This window comes from Heloderma suspectum, chromosome 5, assembly GCF_057233095.1.
Source record: "Heloderma suspectum isolate Gila_16-S chromosome 5, 16-S_ref, whole genome shotgun sequence".
In the NCBI taxonomy this organism is placed as follows: domain Eukaryota; kingdom Metazoa; phylum Chordata; class Lepidosauria; order Squamata; family Helodermatidae; genus Heloderma; species Heloderma suspectum.
In genome coordinates this window covers 157,098,730-157,116,023 of record NC_139462.1, presented here as the reverse complement: position 1 = coordinate 157,116,023, position 17,294 = coordinate 157,098,730, and the positions used below count along the sequence as shown (strand labels likewise).

Below are 17,294 nucleotides of genomic sequence, written 5' to 3'. Positions count from 1 at the left end.
CTGGAAGATCAGCTCATATTATATGGAAGATTACGGAATACGCAATCCTGTGCATGCATGTTTCCTTGAAGCCAAGTCCCACTATATTCAGTGGGGGCTTACTCCCTAGTAAGTGGTTTTAGGATTGTAGCATTAATAGTTTTAATAACATTTGAGGATCAAAGAAAATAGCTGTCAGGGTGGAAACTGAGCCAATAGAGCCCCAGAGCAGTTCTGATTCTGAGGAGGAACAGCAGTCCATGGGAGAGGAGCTCGCTCATCTCTCAGAAGCACAGCAGCTGGCAGAGATTCCTCCTGTCAGCATTCCTGGGATAGATAGTGACCCTGGCAGTGAGAGAGCGCTGGAGGCGGGCTTGCTGGACGCTCAGCGCAGATGCAGGGAGCGACGACAGATGGAGGGCGCGGAAAGGAGGCGTAGCGCTCGTTTGGTGCGCAAACTATGGCTGCATCCTGAGGACCCAAGGGAAAGAGGGAGGATCTCTCCCTAGCCCATAAGTTCAGGGTCTTCCTGTGATTCTCCTTCAAACAGGGACCAACTGCCTTACCTGGAGCTTAGGCTACTCTGCTATCTATCCCCAGTGCTGTTCCTTGCTTAGTCGCTAGTGATTAGTATCTGAAAGAGTCATAAAGTAATAAAGGAATAAAGTCTCGGAAATAATTCCTCGTTGTCTGTGTCCTGAGTTGGCTATTGGTGGGGACTGCAAGAGGCAGCTAGGGCGCTCCTGAAAATAGCCAAGAGGAGACAACATTTGGAATAAAAGTCGTGTCTCCTTTTGGTTCCAGATGTTGTTGTTTCTATGCCACTTACTAAGCACACATCTGTAATGGCTCCTTTTTGTTCACTTGTAGAAGTCCTCAATCCTATGTAACGAGAAGCCGCCTCTGTCCAAAAGAGGTACTTGGAAATGGTGCATTTTAAAGCCCTGAACAGTCTGAACCCAGGATATTTTAGGGATCATCTCTTATGTTGCTTCCCATGTGCTTGAGTCATGAAATGAGACTCTGGTCCAGATATCCCAAGCTTCTGAGGAAAGGCTGGAAAATTCAAGGAGCAGGGCCTTTTGAGTGGTGGTCCCCCCTCCCTCCCTTTCTCTTTTACATAGCTTGCAAGACCTACTTACTCATAGCTGTTTAAAAAATGGCAAAGGCTTTTCTGTTCTGAAGGCTTTTGGAGTGACTGGCTTGACTTCATCTGTTTTAATTTTTTGTACCATTGCTGCTTGTTTTTGATATAGCCTTGAAGGCCTGATCAGGGCTAAAATGAAAAAGAATAAAAAGTAAGCTTAATCTTATGTGGATACTGAAACTGATAGAATGCAAAAGCATGTAACAAAACCACAGTTGCCTTAAGAGAGAGAGAGAGGGAGAGAACTGTTTTGGAAAGGGTCAATTTAGAGCAGAGAAAGAGCAGCAGTAGGGGGTGCTCGAACTTTTCCTTGCCTTCTGCTTTCCTGCTCTAAACTGTTCCCCAGATATTTGTTTGTGAGAGTAAACACACATTTGGAACCCTACAGAGGAAAGGTGGCTTGTGAGTACAATTTGAAACAGAGAAGTGGCAGGTGAGTAGTGGGTTAAATACACACCCAAGTCATTTATCAAAATCACCTCTTCCCCAAAAGTATTTTTTTTAAGGGGGTAGGGAGGCCAACGGGTTTTTGTTACATGTGTTTGCTTGTAACATTTATTAATATTTTGTTAGGTTCTAACTATGCCACATTCCTCCATTTCTTCTCAGCATTGCCCATCTATAAAGCATGGGCACTATCCAGTAAACCCCATTTCATTGTTGAGGAGTATAAAAAGCAGGTTGCATTCTGTGTGTGCCATGGATGGTTGTGTGTAACCCCCCCCCCCCATGTGCCTATCTGGCTTTGTTGGATTAGGTATCAAGCATCTTTGCTAGATGTTGTTTAAAAAAATTTCCAAGCTTCCTAATATTGGCTGGCACGCCACTCCTAAATACATTACTTGGAAGTGCTTTCAATGGAACATGATTCCAAGCAAATGTGGTTGGGATCACAGCCTAAAACAATTTGGCTGCCATTTTGAATGCATCCTAGGGGCTTAAAGCCACAATTCCAATTATGCTGGATGAAATCTGGAATTAGAAGTATTGCCAAAGATTTAACAGCCCGAAATGTCATTAGATATATTTCTATTTCAGACTGGCCATAATTTATCATACTAGGAATGATTAGGACTGGCTCAGCTAGACAAGCAAGCCATGCAGGAGCACAAAGAGATTGCCCTAATTTCCATACAGTGTTGTAGGGGATTCATGAGTTGCAGCCCTTGGGTCATGCGTGCAGCGATGTGTGCATATCTGGCTTCATATGTGTGGTCTGAGAGTCACAGCCCAGTATCTGAGGTTCTTTTTGCCAGATCATGCAATACAAAATTTCTTGGAGCACCTCTAAAAGCCAAGGAAAGTTTTCCATCAACTCAACAACAACAAAAATCAACCCTCCCCCACCTTGAATTTACAGCTTTGTTTTCTGTTCTCTTTTTTCGTTTGTTCTTCTTGCTAGTACTTGAGCAACTATTACCTAGGGTCTGGAAATGTAATCTAGCTTTTTTAGATAGAATTTGACAGTCATGTTTGAAAAGTCACACTCGTTCCATAATTCTGGGGCCATCACTGAAAAGCGCTTACCACTGTAGTCTTACTGTGATCCATACATTACTTGAATGGTAAGGCCCCTGTGGTTTGGTTGCTTCCCGTACCATTCCACTAATGTGTGAAAGGAAACGATCACGTGACAAGACCAGCAATGTGATTACTTCCCATGCTGGCATTGTTATTACGAGTGGGACAGTGCTGGCATGCGCGGTGAGCCCAGTCATGCGATTGCTTCCTTTCGAACATTATTCAGAAAATGTGGAAGGCACTACAGTGCAGTGACATGAATAACAGTTGGGTGAATGTATAGAACAGGCTGTAATGTCTTTGGACAAGGGAATCTTGAGCAGGGCCCAACCTATAAAGTTTGTAAGCCATGGAGATGCTCATAGAAGGACTCTGTGAATCCAGATCTTAAGTTTATAGAGTGCAGAAATCTAGACCCCTCTGGTTATTGACTGGACATGCACTTCTTTGGATCATGATCTATCAGGTAGGGTAGCATAACGCTGGTAGATGGAATGTTCATTATATTACAATAAAGGATTTGGACATTCTTCAGGATGATACGTACAGTATAAATGTAAATGCAATGGGATATTTCCATTCAATATTGACTACCTTAAAATGATCTTTTCCTACAGGCCAAAGTGGATTTAAAATAATAATAATTCTGTGTTCGAGTTATTATAGTCCATTTGCTTTGTAGAATAAGAACTCATAGAATCATAGAATAGTAGGGTTGGAAGGGGCCCACAAGGCCATCGAGTCCAACCCCCTGCTGAATGCAGGAATCCAAGTCAGAGCATCCCTGACAGATGGCTGTCCAGCCTCGTCTTGAATACCTCCAGTGTGGGAGAGCCCACCACTTCCCTAGGTAATTGGTTCCATTGTCGTATTGCTCTAACAGTCAGGAAGTTTTTCCTGATGTTCAGCCGGAATCTGGCTTCCTGTAACTTGAGCCTATTATTCCGTGTCCTGCACTCTGGGATGATCAAGAAGAGATCCTGGCCTTCTTCTTTGTGACAACCTTTCAAGTACTTGAAGAGTGCTATCATATCTCCCTTCAGTCTTCTCTTCTCCAAGCTAAACATGCCCAGTTCTTTCAGTCTCTCTTCATAGGGCTTTGTTTCCAGTCCCCTGATTATCTTTGTTGCCCTCCTCTGAACCCTCTGAAAAATATAATCTTTAATCTGATAGCTGCCTCTGGCTTCTGGGAAGCACTAGCTGAAAACTAGCATGTTGGACATAATTTAGTTTTGAAACATCAGTTTGTAATCTCATTCTTTCCTAATGTGGGTGTTAGTTTTTAATCTTCGTCCATGCAATTTCCATATGCCTCTTGGCTTCTCTGATCTGGTATGCTTTGTGTTGGTTCATACTTTGGGGGGGGGGAGTAAGACATGTGGTTTGGCTCAAGGTAGTATTCATTTTTTCTCCCCCCCCCCTTTAGTGGAATGTAGTATAGAATCATACATATTGTGCAACCACAGTAATTCATACATAAGAAATTTTTTGGACTACTCTCCTCCTTCCTCTTCCTTTTGAAGCCTTCCCTTCCATCAGGTTTTTTTTTAAAAAAAATCTTATACTTTTTAATACTCCACCTTATCCATTTATCTCCACCCCTCAAATCTTATTTTAAGCTGCTGTTTCATGGATGCAAAATAGCTGACAAGATTTCTTAGTACTGAAAACTATGGCTTGGATCCAGTCTTAGTTATACTTCAAGTAGACTCATTGACATCAAGTGAGTCATGACTCACTCAAATCCCATTGATTTTGATGGATCTACTTTAAATATGGTTAAGTTTGGATCACACTCTGTGTCTCTTTCAGATGCTTCGTCAGATTAATACACTCTACTGTCACAGTTTGAGATCTTAACGAAGACTCATTAGCTGTGTAAGATGGATTTGGGCGGTCCTGGTTATTTTCACCTGAATTCATTGGTCTTTCATTGTGAGTGGTCTTTCAGTTTAGCACTGGGGTTAATGTTGCAAACTATTTTGAAATGCAATGTCATGGAGCAAATTACAAGAGAACCTGAAGCTGCTGTTTTATATGCTTGTTATGGATTTATCCTGTCGATCCATGCAGATAAAAATAAGCTTCCCCTAAAACTGCAGTTTCAACCAACCACTTGAAATATTTTGTGCAATCAGGTTGGCCCTGCCTGAGACAGATGCACACATTGCCATCAAATAGGCAATCTTCATAGATCTGGGAAGGGACCAGCTCATGACCTTCTGTTTTAAACTTCATGCTTAGCCCACTTTAGCCACATGCAACCCACACATGCAGGCTAATTCATAGCATCCTGATAATAATGCACAACAAGCAGAAGGCAATAGAAAACTAGGTAGGCTAAGCCAGATATGTTTGCTCAGTACAAGGAAGAATCTAGTGAAATTATCCATCCAGATGGCACAGGCACATACAGAGAGAGACAATACGCCAATCCCTCTTCGCCTCACCTGCTCTGGGTGGCTGCTTTTGCAGATGGTAGTCCTCTGTTTGAAGGGTTGCCAGAGGACTGTCTTCTATTTGAAAGCATCTTCTGCTTGAAGGGCTGTGCAGTCCAAATCCAGGTTAAAGGTAATGAACTAAGAATTGTTGCCCATCAACAGTTGGACAGCAGGCCTTCAAATAAAAGATGCCTTCAAATATAGAACTGTTCCCTCACAGCCCTTCAGATAGAGGACTGTCATCCATAAAGTTGGACACATGGCTATCCTACACATATAGGATTGCACTGTAAGTTATTTACACTTCGGTCCCATTGAAATCAAAGTGAAATGTTAGTCGATATTAACTAGTTCCATTGATTTCAGTAGGCACTAAGTGCAACTAACTAAGCCTGTATCCAATCCAATGAGTTTATTACCATTCCTTGATAAGGACAGATCAGACATTCAAAGAGCAGTGGAAACATTAAATGCCTCCAGTGGAAATATTATTTATTTATTTATTTATTTATCATTACATTTATATCACACTTTTTTTTCCTCTTGCAAGGAATCCAAGGTGGCTTCCATGGTCCTCCTCCTCTCCATTTTTGTCCTCACAACAGCCTTGTGAGGTAGGTTAGGCTGAGAGTCAGTGACTGGCCCAAAGTCATGTAGTGAGCTTCATGGCCAAGTGGAGACTAGAACCCAGATCTCCTGAATCCCAGTCCAACACTGGCTCTCATGTCACCAACACTGGATGACAACTGTGGACACCTCTTGGCTACCTTGGCTAAAGCGAAGTTAGACATTTCCCATTCTGAGAGATGCTTTATGTATGGGTCCATGCGTGAAGCTGTCTTGTGAGTAGGTCCAGTAAGCATTGGCTTCGCCCTGTCACAGTCAGTTTTGCCAAACCTCACCATGAATTTATTTCTAAATAAATTGGGGGGGGGGTATTTAATTTGGCCCTGTAAGTTCTCCTGAAAGGCCCTTTAGTGAAGCATGAAGCTACAGTGAGAAATTTTCAGGGTGGTGAAAAATGGAAAGTAAAATAATTCTGGAACTCAAGCTGCATTCTAAGATCCAGCTTTGCGCTCTATTTCCTTGACATTCTAGAGTGAATCCAGTTTTGCACTCAGATTCTTGGGCATCTGTTCAAAGCATGAAAGTAAGCCTCTAATGTGCTCCACATTTTTATAACCATTTTATTTTATTTAGGCCCATAGTCTTCTTCCAGTCCATTCCTCCTTTCTCCCATTTCAACCATAATGTATGTTTCACTGCTGGAATTCTGTCAGAATGTCTAAGGCAACATTAAGTATATTTTGTATTAACTGCCCTAAAAGAGATGTTCCTGTTAAGGAGGCCAAGAAAGGGAAGACTGAGATTTGCTCTTTAACAGATTTTTCTAGTGCATAAAAGATGTAAGCAGCTCAAAATCATGGAGTCTGGCTGGCACATTTCCTCTTCAGCAGTATCACTGCCAATACCTGGAGAAGATGAATTACTTCCACTTCTTCACAACTTTCATTGGCCTGTTCAGGAGGTCTTGCTAATGAAGGCAGTAGGTTAGATCAAGACCCCTTCTGGCTTGTTGTTTCACCGGATCTGGTAGATCACGCTGGCTAAGATGTTATTGTCTTTATTATTTATTTATTTCATTAATGTATACCCAGCCTTTTCTCTAAAAATAGGGCTGAGGGGGGCTACCAGTAATAAAATACAGTTAAAACGTGACATCATTGAAACATAACCACAACATAAAACACGCCGGTTAAAAATGCATCCATTAAAAAGAAATAAATACCCACCAGTTAAAACCTAGTTCAGCAAACAAGACAGCTTAACAGCTGGAAGCCTGCCTTGAATAATAAAAAAAAATGTTTGTCTGCTGGTGGGGGGATAATAAAAATGTTGCTAGCTTTGCCTCCTTTGGCAGGGAGTTCTGGTAGGGCGCCTAAGAGCAGCCATTTAGAAGGCCCCGCTCTTGTTCCCACTCTGTCCCCTGTGCCCCCACTGGTAGCAGAGTCAGAGAGAAAGACCTGTCTTGAGGCTCTTAAAATCTGGGAAGGTTCATAAGGGAGATGGTGGCCATTCTAGAAGCCTGGTCCCACATCATGTAGGGCTTTACAAGTCATAACCAGCACTTTGAATTGTGCCCAGAAGTAGACTGGTAGCCAGTGAAGCTGTTGTTCCAACGGAGTCACTTGCTTCCTGTAACCAGCCCCAGTCAACAGTCCGGCTGCAACATTCTGACGTTTCAGAACAGTCTTCAGAGGCAGTGCCACACAAAGTGCATTACAGTAGTCCAAGCAGGATGTAACTAAGGCATGTGTTACTTTGGCCAAATGAATCAAATATTTATAAAAATGACTTTAAAAAAAGAAGAAGTATTGTTTGGTTGCATCAGGGCAAGACCCATCTAGTCCAGCATTCTGGTTGCAGTAATGTCTAGGCAGATGCCTCTGGGTACAAAAGCTGGGAATGAAGGTCATGGCGTTTGCTCGCTATGGATTCCCAGTATCTGGTATCCTACCTCTGTATGTGGAGGTTTTATTTATCCATCATGGTTTGTGAACCACCCAGAGAGCTTTTTGTGAAACGCCCAGAGAGCTTCAGCTATTGGGAGGTATAGAAATGAAATGAAATGAAATGAAAAAATAAATAAATATTCCTGTTGACAGGATATCCTCCATAAATGGATTGATTTCTTTAAAACAATTAAAATAATTTAATTGAAATATTTTCTTTTCTTTTTCAGAGCAATCGTAACTAGGGTGGGGAAGGGAAGTGATGGTTCACCCACTACTTCGAAAGCCAAAACAGGTCATGCCAGCCGGATTTTCTGGGCTGATTAGCCTGGCAGATCTTTGTGTTTAGGAATTTCTTCCCCATGGAATCCAATGGGGGGGATGACCTGCACTGGCTCCAGGCTGGTCTTGTAGAGGGGTCCAATCTGGGGGCTTCTGTGTGGAATGGAGGGGCTTTGGATCCAGCAGATGCCCCACCCCCAGAACACCCCAGTGTGTGGCCTTCCACTGGCAGGGAGACTTCCTGCAGTAGATCTTCGCCTGTGGAGCTTTCTGCAGGAGTACTATGAGGAGCTGGGGTGAGCATCCCCCCCCCCCACATCAGTGGAGATCCTTTCTACTGGTGGAAAGGCAGCTCTGCTCTATCCCAACACTTTTCAGTTAGCTGTTCAAATATCTTCGTTATTTTATTTCATTTCAGACAAACATTTTTTTTAAATCATTTTAAAAATAATTGGAGTGACTATCACATCTTTTTTCAAATTAATTATTTTATTGAGGTTTGATATAAAAGGAGCCTCAAAAATACATACATGCATTAAAAATAAACAGGAGCAATCTTTTGACAAGGACCTAAAATAATGTCTTGACAACAATCTTTTGATATATACCACCCAATGAACCTTGGTTATGGGGTGGCATAGAAATACCATAAACAAACAAGCAAGGTGTACAAAATTATGCATCATGTGGAGAATGTGGATAGGGAGATGTTTTTCTCCCACTCTTATAATACTAGAACCCGGGGTCATCCCATGAAGCTGATTGGTGGGAGATTCAGGACAGATGAAAGGAAGCACTTCGTCACACAGGGCATAATTAAACTATGGAACTCGCTACCACAGGATGTAGTGATGGCCACCACTTTGGATGGCTTTAAAAGGGGGTTAGACAAATTCCTGGAGGAAAAGGCTATCAATGGCTACTAGTCTTGGTGGCTATGTGCTACATCCAGTACCAGAGACACTGAGCCTATGTACACCAGTTGCTGGGGAACATGGGTGGGAGGGTGCTGTTTTGCTCGTGCTGTGCTTGTGGGTTCCAGGTTGACAGCTGGTTGGCCACTGTGTGAACAGAATGCTGGACTAGATGGACCCTTGGTCTGATCCAGCATGACACTTCTTATGTTCTTTACCCCCCTCCTACGCCATTACTAAAAATAACCACTCCATTTCCATAAAATATCAAGTCGGATATATGTGCATATATATGTGCATTTTCGGCTTCTTTGAACCATCTAACTGCTGAGTAATGGGAAGCATCTTATAGCATAGTTAATGGCAACTGGGCTTACAATTTAAAGTAGAATACTGTCTTTTAATAGTTTAGGCCTTTCTTTCTTGGCATTGGCTTGTGTGGGATTTGAACCCATGCCAAGCTTCTCCACCACTGTGTCATCAAAGCAAGCAAATGTATGATGATAGTGCATCCAGATGTTGTGTTCCTACAGGAATCTCATCTGTAGAAGTATTGAATTGTTTTTGAGTGATCTAATTTCACTATGAATTTGACAGATATAGTAATTACATATGTTTCTTCTTTAGAAGGTTTTACCTTGAAAATGAGGTGACACACCACACATGGTTATCTTTCCAAGTAGGTGCAATTACACAGGAAAGATCAACATTTGAATTGTATTTTAAATGTATATGTATATATGTATGTATTTAAAAGAGCCATGGTGGCTTAGTGGTTAAGATGCTGAACTGCAGACCGGAAGGTCGGCAGGACAGCAGTTCGAGACCCGAGTGCCGCGTGACGGAGTGAGCTCCCGTCTTCAGTCCCAGCTCCTGCCAACCTAGCAGTTCGAAAGCAAGAAATTGCAAGTAGATAAATAGGTACCGCCTTGGTGGGAAAGGTAACAGCGTTCCGTGCACCTCGGTGTTCAGTCATGCCGGCCACATGACCACGGAAGCGTCTTCGGGCAGCGCTGGCTCTTCGGCTTAGAAACGGGGATGAGCACCACACCCTAGAGTCGGACACGACTGGTTGGGGACACCTTTACCTTTTACCTTTTTATGTATTTAAAAGGTCTTCAAACAGTACCAACTTACCACTTACAGTGTAATCCTATATATGTCTACTCAGAAGTAACCCCACTGAGGTCAGTGACACTTACTCCCAAGTAAGTATGTATAAGATTGCAACCTTAGTGTAGAGAACCCAACCACCTCGCAATTTATTACAAATGCAATGACATTGTGCATTGCAATGAAAGGAATTAACTTACCATTCAGACATCTTAGTACTGGGCCTTTTGTGGGGTGTCCCCATCCCTATGGAATTCCCTTTCATGGGACATTCATTTAGCCTACATGTTTTAAAACAGGTTTTGCATAGGACTGCATTAAGGGCAGCATCCAACTGGGCTGCTCTGCCTCTGCTGGTTCCGTTATGCTCGTGTGAGTGACCGCTTGCACAATGGGTCATTTGCACTTCTAAAAATAACCCTGGAAACTAGCAGAAATGCTCGTTTCTGGATCAGGACAGGTCAGCGAAGCTCTCTTTGGTGAGCTCCATTGCCCTAAGCCATTCTGTAAATTAGTGTTTCCAGTGTCCACTTATTTGGGTTATTCTTAGACGCACAAAAGCCCTGTAGTGTAAGCGGTCACTCCTGCAATCATATGGGCACAGTAGAATACTACCCTTTGTGGCTGTGTGTTGTAGAAATAGTATGAAGAAATAAAATGCAAGGAAACAGTAAAGAAAATGGGTGGGCAAAAAGGAATCGAAGCTTAAAACCAAGTCAGAGAAAGGGATGAGTTTAGGAATCACCTGATGCTGCAGGATTGCTAAAGCTTTGCAGTTGCAGATCTGGTCAGTAACCTGGATAGGACCCATTGAGAGTCCCTTGTACGAGCAGGATATGTATAAATAGAAAAACAAGACGTGCAAGGTGTGTTAGCATTATGTATTTACTTACTTCCCTACAATATTTGTAGACTGACTGCTCCACATCCAAAAACCTTGGAGCAGTGAACAGCAAACATGATAAGAATAAAAACACCATGTTAAAATAATTTAAAGTTGTTTAAAAAGAGACAAAATTCGGATAAAACCAAGTTTGATAAACTGCAGCCGGTCACTCAAGGAAGGCTTCCTGAAATAATGTTTTCAGGAGGTGCTGAAAGCAACACTGTGTTGGTGTCTGCCTGACCTCCAAAAGCAGGGAGTTCCACAGGATGGGGGCCTCCACACTGAAGGCTAGTGGACTCCAATCGGAGTTTTCCTAGTGGACTCCAATCGGGCCATGGGTCCATGTGGAATCACCATGAACACGCCCTCTGACGACCTCAGTGACTGGGCAGGTCAGTAAGGGAGAAGGCGCTCTGTCAGGTCTCCTGGTCCCCAGTTGTTCACAGCTTTGTACACTAGTTCTAAAACCCTAAACATGGCCTGGTAGCAAATAGGCAGCCAGTGCAGTTACCTCAGCAAAGGAGTTGCATGCTGAAGAGTATACAGACATGTGTAGCTGAGGTGTCTCTGAAGTGCCTCAGTGAGCAATGCTACTGCGTATATTTTATGTAATGCATTGAATTATACTAGCATGAAGACTAGTACTGGGCATATAATTCAATAACCTGAGAATCCCACTTCTATTTTCCCCAGCCTTTGAGGCTGTGATGGCAAGGCTTAAATGTGGGGCAGCAGATGATGTCAGTGTCCCTGCTGATAAAACAGTGCTGGTGCTGTGTCCCTGCAAGCCCTGGCTCCGCTACACCACTGGTTACAAAAAGCAGCTTTTCTAGGTGCAGAATTTGTGTAACTTAAGATAGCTAGCAAGCATAGAATGTGACTAGCCTACAGGGAAAGCAAAGTTAAAAAAATTGTTGGCAGCTGGCTAAGAAGCTGGTTCAAACGTGCAGGCACCGATGTGGCGCAGTAGGACTTGGATAGGACTGCACTACCTCAGAGTTCTTGTGGAGATCATTTGTTTGAAGTGTCCTTACATCACTTCACCCCTCCACATAGCAATGTTACATTCCAGAAGTAATAGTTGCACTCTATTCTGCACTGGGCAGGCCACATCTGGGGTTCTGTACCCAGTTCTGAGTACCATATTTGAAGAAGTATGTAGACAAATTGGAGGGTGACCACGCAGGATGGTGAGGGGTCTAGAAAACAAGCCCTATAAGGAACATTTGAAAGAACTGGGTCTGTTTAATCTGGAGGAGAGAAGATTAAGGGGAGACATAATAGCACTCTTCAAATATCTGAAAGGCTCTCACACAGGAGATAGAGCAGGCTTGCTTTCTGTTGTTCCAAAGGGCAGGATTAGAACCAATATGCGGAAGTGGTAAGAAAGCAGATTTTGGCTAAACGTTAGGGGCAGTATCCAGCTGTGTCATTCCACTAGCCCAAATGACATTGCGCTAGTGGAAATTAGGTTCTGAACGATGTGCAAGGTTCTGAACTATGGGCAAGAGGAGAATCCAACTAAAGTTTAATTTTTGTGAACCACCGAAGCTTCGGCTATTGGGTGGTATAGAAATAAATAAATAAATAATTTGTGCAACCAGTAGTGCATCATGCTTGTGCAATCCATTGTGCAAGCAATTGCGCATTACAACTTGTGCAACTCATTGGACAACAGGTTGTGCAGCCCATTGCAGAATGGGTTGCAGAAGCATAATGTGCAACCGCTTGCACAATGGAAAGGTTGAGTTTGCGGAATTACACTGTTTGATACTGCCCTCCAAGAGACTTCTCAATGGTAAGAGCTGTTCAACAATGAGAAAGAACTGTGTTGGGAGGTGGTGGTCACTCCTTCGCTGGAGATATTTAAGAAGAGGCTGATGGCCATATGTCAGGGATGCTGTAGCTGCCCCTTGCAGTGCAGAGTCTACACTGAGCAGGGGGTTGGACTAGATGACCTCCAAAGTTCCTCCCAACTCTTACATTCTATGATTCTATGCCCATTTGAATTGTCTCTAATCCAGTGGGGGCTGGTGGCTCCAACATCAGTGGGGTGGTGAATCTGCTCTGGGTTTTAGTCAGAACCAGTCAGAACTCAAAAGGAGCTATCCAAGGTGCTTCACACTGGGCACAGAACTGGGCATAGAACTGCTCCACACCTTAGATAGCTCCTTTAGAGTTCTGACTGGTTCTGACTGAAACATGGAGTGGATTCACCGCCCCACTGACATTGAAGCTACCAGCCTCCACTGCTGTAATCTGATTTTTGAAGGCATCTGAAGTGGAAAATCCACTTGTGCTGCATGAATTGCAATAGACCCACATTTTCCTATGGAAAGACAATCTTTGCATAGGAGAACTGTGGCATACAAAGCAGCTGTTTTGACTCTACCAGCAACTCCTGAAGCTGTACTACCAGATGACTTGTTTCAGTGAACTGATCTATTTCAACGAGCTTCTAAAAGATTTCATGGAAATTAGGGAAAGCTGGCATTTCCATGCCAGCTGCCTCACCCTTGCAATGGCTGGCTCTGAAGGGAGCTTTATGTCTCGGGGAAAATAGGAACAGGATGGAGTTTCCAAGGATGAAACATGTCTTGTTATCAGTACTTATATCTGATTTTTTAAAAGGCTTTAAAAAAACCCTTGAGCAAATTAGCCTTGACAGCTAAACTTTACAAATTGTGGTTGACGTTACTACCCTGTAGTGCTTTACAAACATTAACTGAGAATGCAGTGTAGCAGATCTGTCATATGGAATAATGAAGACTAGTTGTATAAAATATATTTTCCCCTAATTACTTTGCAGGTGGTCTTTGAGGCCTTGCATAATCTGGAGCCTCGTGGTTATGTGGTTGGATGGATCATTGCTATCAGTTTGCTGGTGGGAATTCTCATCTTCTTGTTGCTGGCTGTGCTGCTATGGAAGGTAAGCTCTCTGTCAGATACAACGGAGACACAAGGATTAGCCATGGCCTTGGCATAAAATGCACATCCCTCTCCCTCTCCCATTCTCTCTCTCTCTCCCCCCTCCCCTCCCCTCCCCTCCCCTCCCCTCCTCTCCCCTCCCCTCCCCTCCTCTCTCTCTCGCTCTCCAGTCCCTGGTAAGTATTTAGTATCCATTAGCTTGAATAAGTAAACAATCTTCTATATTGAGACCATTACATATCAGAAAAAGGGGTTGCGTTCATTTCAGTTAGTGGGAAACTGGAAGGCTCTTGCCGGAAACTTGACATGAGCGACTCAGGAGTGTCATCCACACAAGCCCATTTTGCATGGGGTGTATTCCAGTAAATACTGCAAGGAGCTTGTTGAGTCAGCCTCTTATCCCATGTCACCTGGGATATATTTAGCATTAAAATCAGCACTTCATAAAGCAGGTACTGTCCTCTCTGTGATATCTCTTTATCATTATTACATTTATAAGACAAAGGATATAAATACAAATGATCATTTGATCGAATGTTTCAGAATGCCCCTTATCCCAGGATTGTCTGCTCTTTGACCATCACTATTCTAGAAGCTTTTCTTTTAAAAAATGAATCTGATTGTGTACGGTATTGATCTATTCCCAATAAACAGTTTTTATCTATTCCCGCCACCCAGCCTTCAATTTTCGCAACTCCTCTCCTCCCACCACTAAGGAAATTGCATAGGTTGTCAGTCTCTTGATGCTGGTAGTGATGCTGCTATCAGGATGCATGGAGCTTTACAGAGTAACATAAGAAAAATAGCGTTTCCTGCCCTTAGGAGCTTGCATGCAAAATATAGATATGGGGGCATGACGGAGATACAAGGGTAGCAATAGACATATACATGGCAAATGCAGTGAACTGTATTGTTACACTATTGCTGACACATCCTCCTTTTTGTCTCAGTCACACGGGCTCACAGTCTCTCTCCAAGGAAACATAATCCCATTGCTGACACTAGTGCTACATGCTTCCCACTTTGCTAAACAGTGAGGAGGTCCAGGGCCAGCGCTTACCCGGGTTTAGCTTCCTTTTGGAGGAGAGATGACTGGAGACTTGTGGTGTTTTTTTTAAAAAAAAATAAATACTGATTTATTTACAAATAGAGTATAGGAAGAGTTAGAAAGCCTAGAGACAAGGACAAGTCCACTGCCCTCCATCAGATTCTCAGATATTTCCAGAGATCAAAGCTAGTTCTCTGCCTCTCTTATTCTGTGCTTCATTCCATCTGTATTGGTTTCTCTGTTTCAGAATAAGCATTTATTTATTTGATTTATTAGATTTATTAGCCGCCCATCTGGCCAGCTACCTGGCCACTCCAGGCGGTGTACAATACAAATTACAACACAAATTACAGCAAATTTACATAATCAACTGAACAAAACAACCTTGCTCTGAAAACTCCTAACCCACCCCAAATGCCTGCCTGAACAGCCAGGTTTTCAAAGCCCAGCAGAAGCTCATCAAAGAGGGGGCATGGCGGAGGTCACTAGGGAGGGAATTCCACAGAGTGGGGCCATCACAGAAAAGGCTCTCTCCCTTGTCCTCACCAGCCTAGCTGTCCTGGCTGATGTGACAGACAGAAGGCCTACCGAAGTCAATCTTGTTGAGCGACGTCCCTGGTGTTGTTGGAGGCGCCTCTTAAGATAGACTGGGCTGGAACCATATAGAGTTTTAAAGGTCAATGCCAACACCTTGAATTGGCCCCAAAAACAACTGGTAACCAGTGCAACTCCTTCAGCACAGGAGTGATGTGGTCGTGCCGATGGCTGCCTTTAATCAGGCGGGCCGCTGCATTCTGCACCAGCTGCAAGTTCTGAACTGTCTTCAAGGGTAACCCCACATAGAGCGCATTACAGTAGTCTAGGCGAGAGGAGACCAGGGCATGAACTACTGGTGGGAGCAGATGGTTAGGGAGGTAGAGGCGCAGCTGCCGTATTAGAGGGAGTTGGTACAGCGCTGTCCAGCTCACAGCTGACACCTGAGCCTCCATGGTCTAAAATGACTCCCTAGACTGCAGACCTGGCCCTTCAGGGGCAGCTGCACCCCATTAAACACCAGGTCAGCATCCCCCAACCTCCTTTTGTCTCGCACCAAAAGTACTTCGGTTTTGTCAGGGCTCAGTTTCAGCTTATTCCTTTCCATCCAGCCACTCACCGACTCCAGACACTTGGACATGAAATCTGTAGTATTCCATGAAGTCATGGAACAAGGGACTGGGTTGTCATTTGAATGTACCTTCACCGAGTGGTCCAAATATTTTCTCACCCACAAGTCCAAAACTCTTAGAAAAAGCTCTGTTCCAAGGTATGGGCTTTTCTTCATTCTTCTGAGATTTACACAGGCATAAGCCTGTATAGTGTAGTGGTTAGAGTTGTAGACTAGGACCAGGGAGATCCAAGTTCAAATCCCCACATGAAGTTCACTGGGCAACCTTGGGCCAGTCACTATCTCCCAGCCTAACCGATCTCATAGGATTATTGGGGGGATAAAATCATGTGGGCTTCCTTGAGCCCTTTGGAGGAAAAGTGGGATATAAATGGAGCAAACAAGCTGACCACAAAGGGCCAATTTGTGCACAGCAGGTACGTCACTTGATTGCAGAGCTCTGGATAACTCTCAGCTGAATCTGTGAAGTGGCTCCATTGAAAAGCATGATCGGGGCAGGGGGGAAATCCTGTCTGTTCTGTGATGGCTGATCCACACATGGAAGCCACCATTTGATAATGTCATCATCAAGAGATGAACATGAATGTATGAACCAGTTGAAAGAGAATGAAATCAGAGCTCCTTCCCTGCTCCAGGGAAAATGAGGCTTGCCACAAAAGGAAAGGCAAAGTCCATCAGACAAAAACCTCAGCTGCTGCAAACAAACCCACAAAGTTCTTAGCTTATGTTACAGAGGAAAATGCCCTACACATTTCTTCAGCAGTGTATGGGGCCTATGAAGCAGCTCACAATGGAGCTAATATGAGCACTGTAGATTTTACTGTATGAACTTGGACAGATTCTTTGGAGAAACAAGACTGATTATGCACAATTGCCATTTCATATAAATAGGAGCTTGGTCAACCTTTTCCCACTCTTCTCAGTATTTCCATTTGCCCCCTATAAGAAATTGGGCTTTGTTGGTGGTCTGTCTATATGGCTTGCAAAGGCTATACATTCTCTGCAATCATGTGGGTAAACAGTCTATTGAATTTTGAAGTCTAGCCAATGGGGGACTCTGTGTATATCAGAAACCAGTTAGACGTTCTAGCTTTTATCTTGGTACCCTATAAACATGTTTAATCCACTGGCAAGCAAGAAGTCCTTTTGTGGTGTAGCAAACCTTTCAGAATAACTAGTATTCTTAAGAACCTAAGCCAAGACACACTATATATGTCAGCTTTAAAATTGCAAATAAGTACATATGATAACAAAATTCTCAGACATCTAAACTAAAACAGCAAATGCATTCTTAAAGTAATTGTTTCATTGGTCCATATTCTGAGAACTTGAGTGGTATTAATTCCTTGATCTACAT

At 43.3% G+C, this 17,294-nt stretch overlaps 1 protein-coding gene across 7 annotated transcripts in view; it reads left to right on the top strand.

Annotated features, from left to right (window-relative positions):
• ITGA9 (integrin subunit alpha 9) overlaps positions 1–17,294 on the top strand; it is a 331,280-nt gene that overhangs the window by 290,267 nt on the left and 23,719 nt on the right. For 4 of the 7 annotated variants that reach the window (XM_084857953.1, XM_084857952.1, XM_084857951.1 and 1 more), the window contains one exon: positions 13,606–13,725. In XM_084857953.1, the coding sequence (XP_084714079.1) occupies positions 13,606–13,725 (120 nt within the window). The other 3 variants (XR_014792283.1, XM_084857948.1, XM_084857949.1) reach the window with 3 other exon arrangements.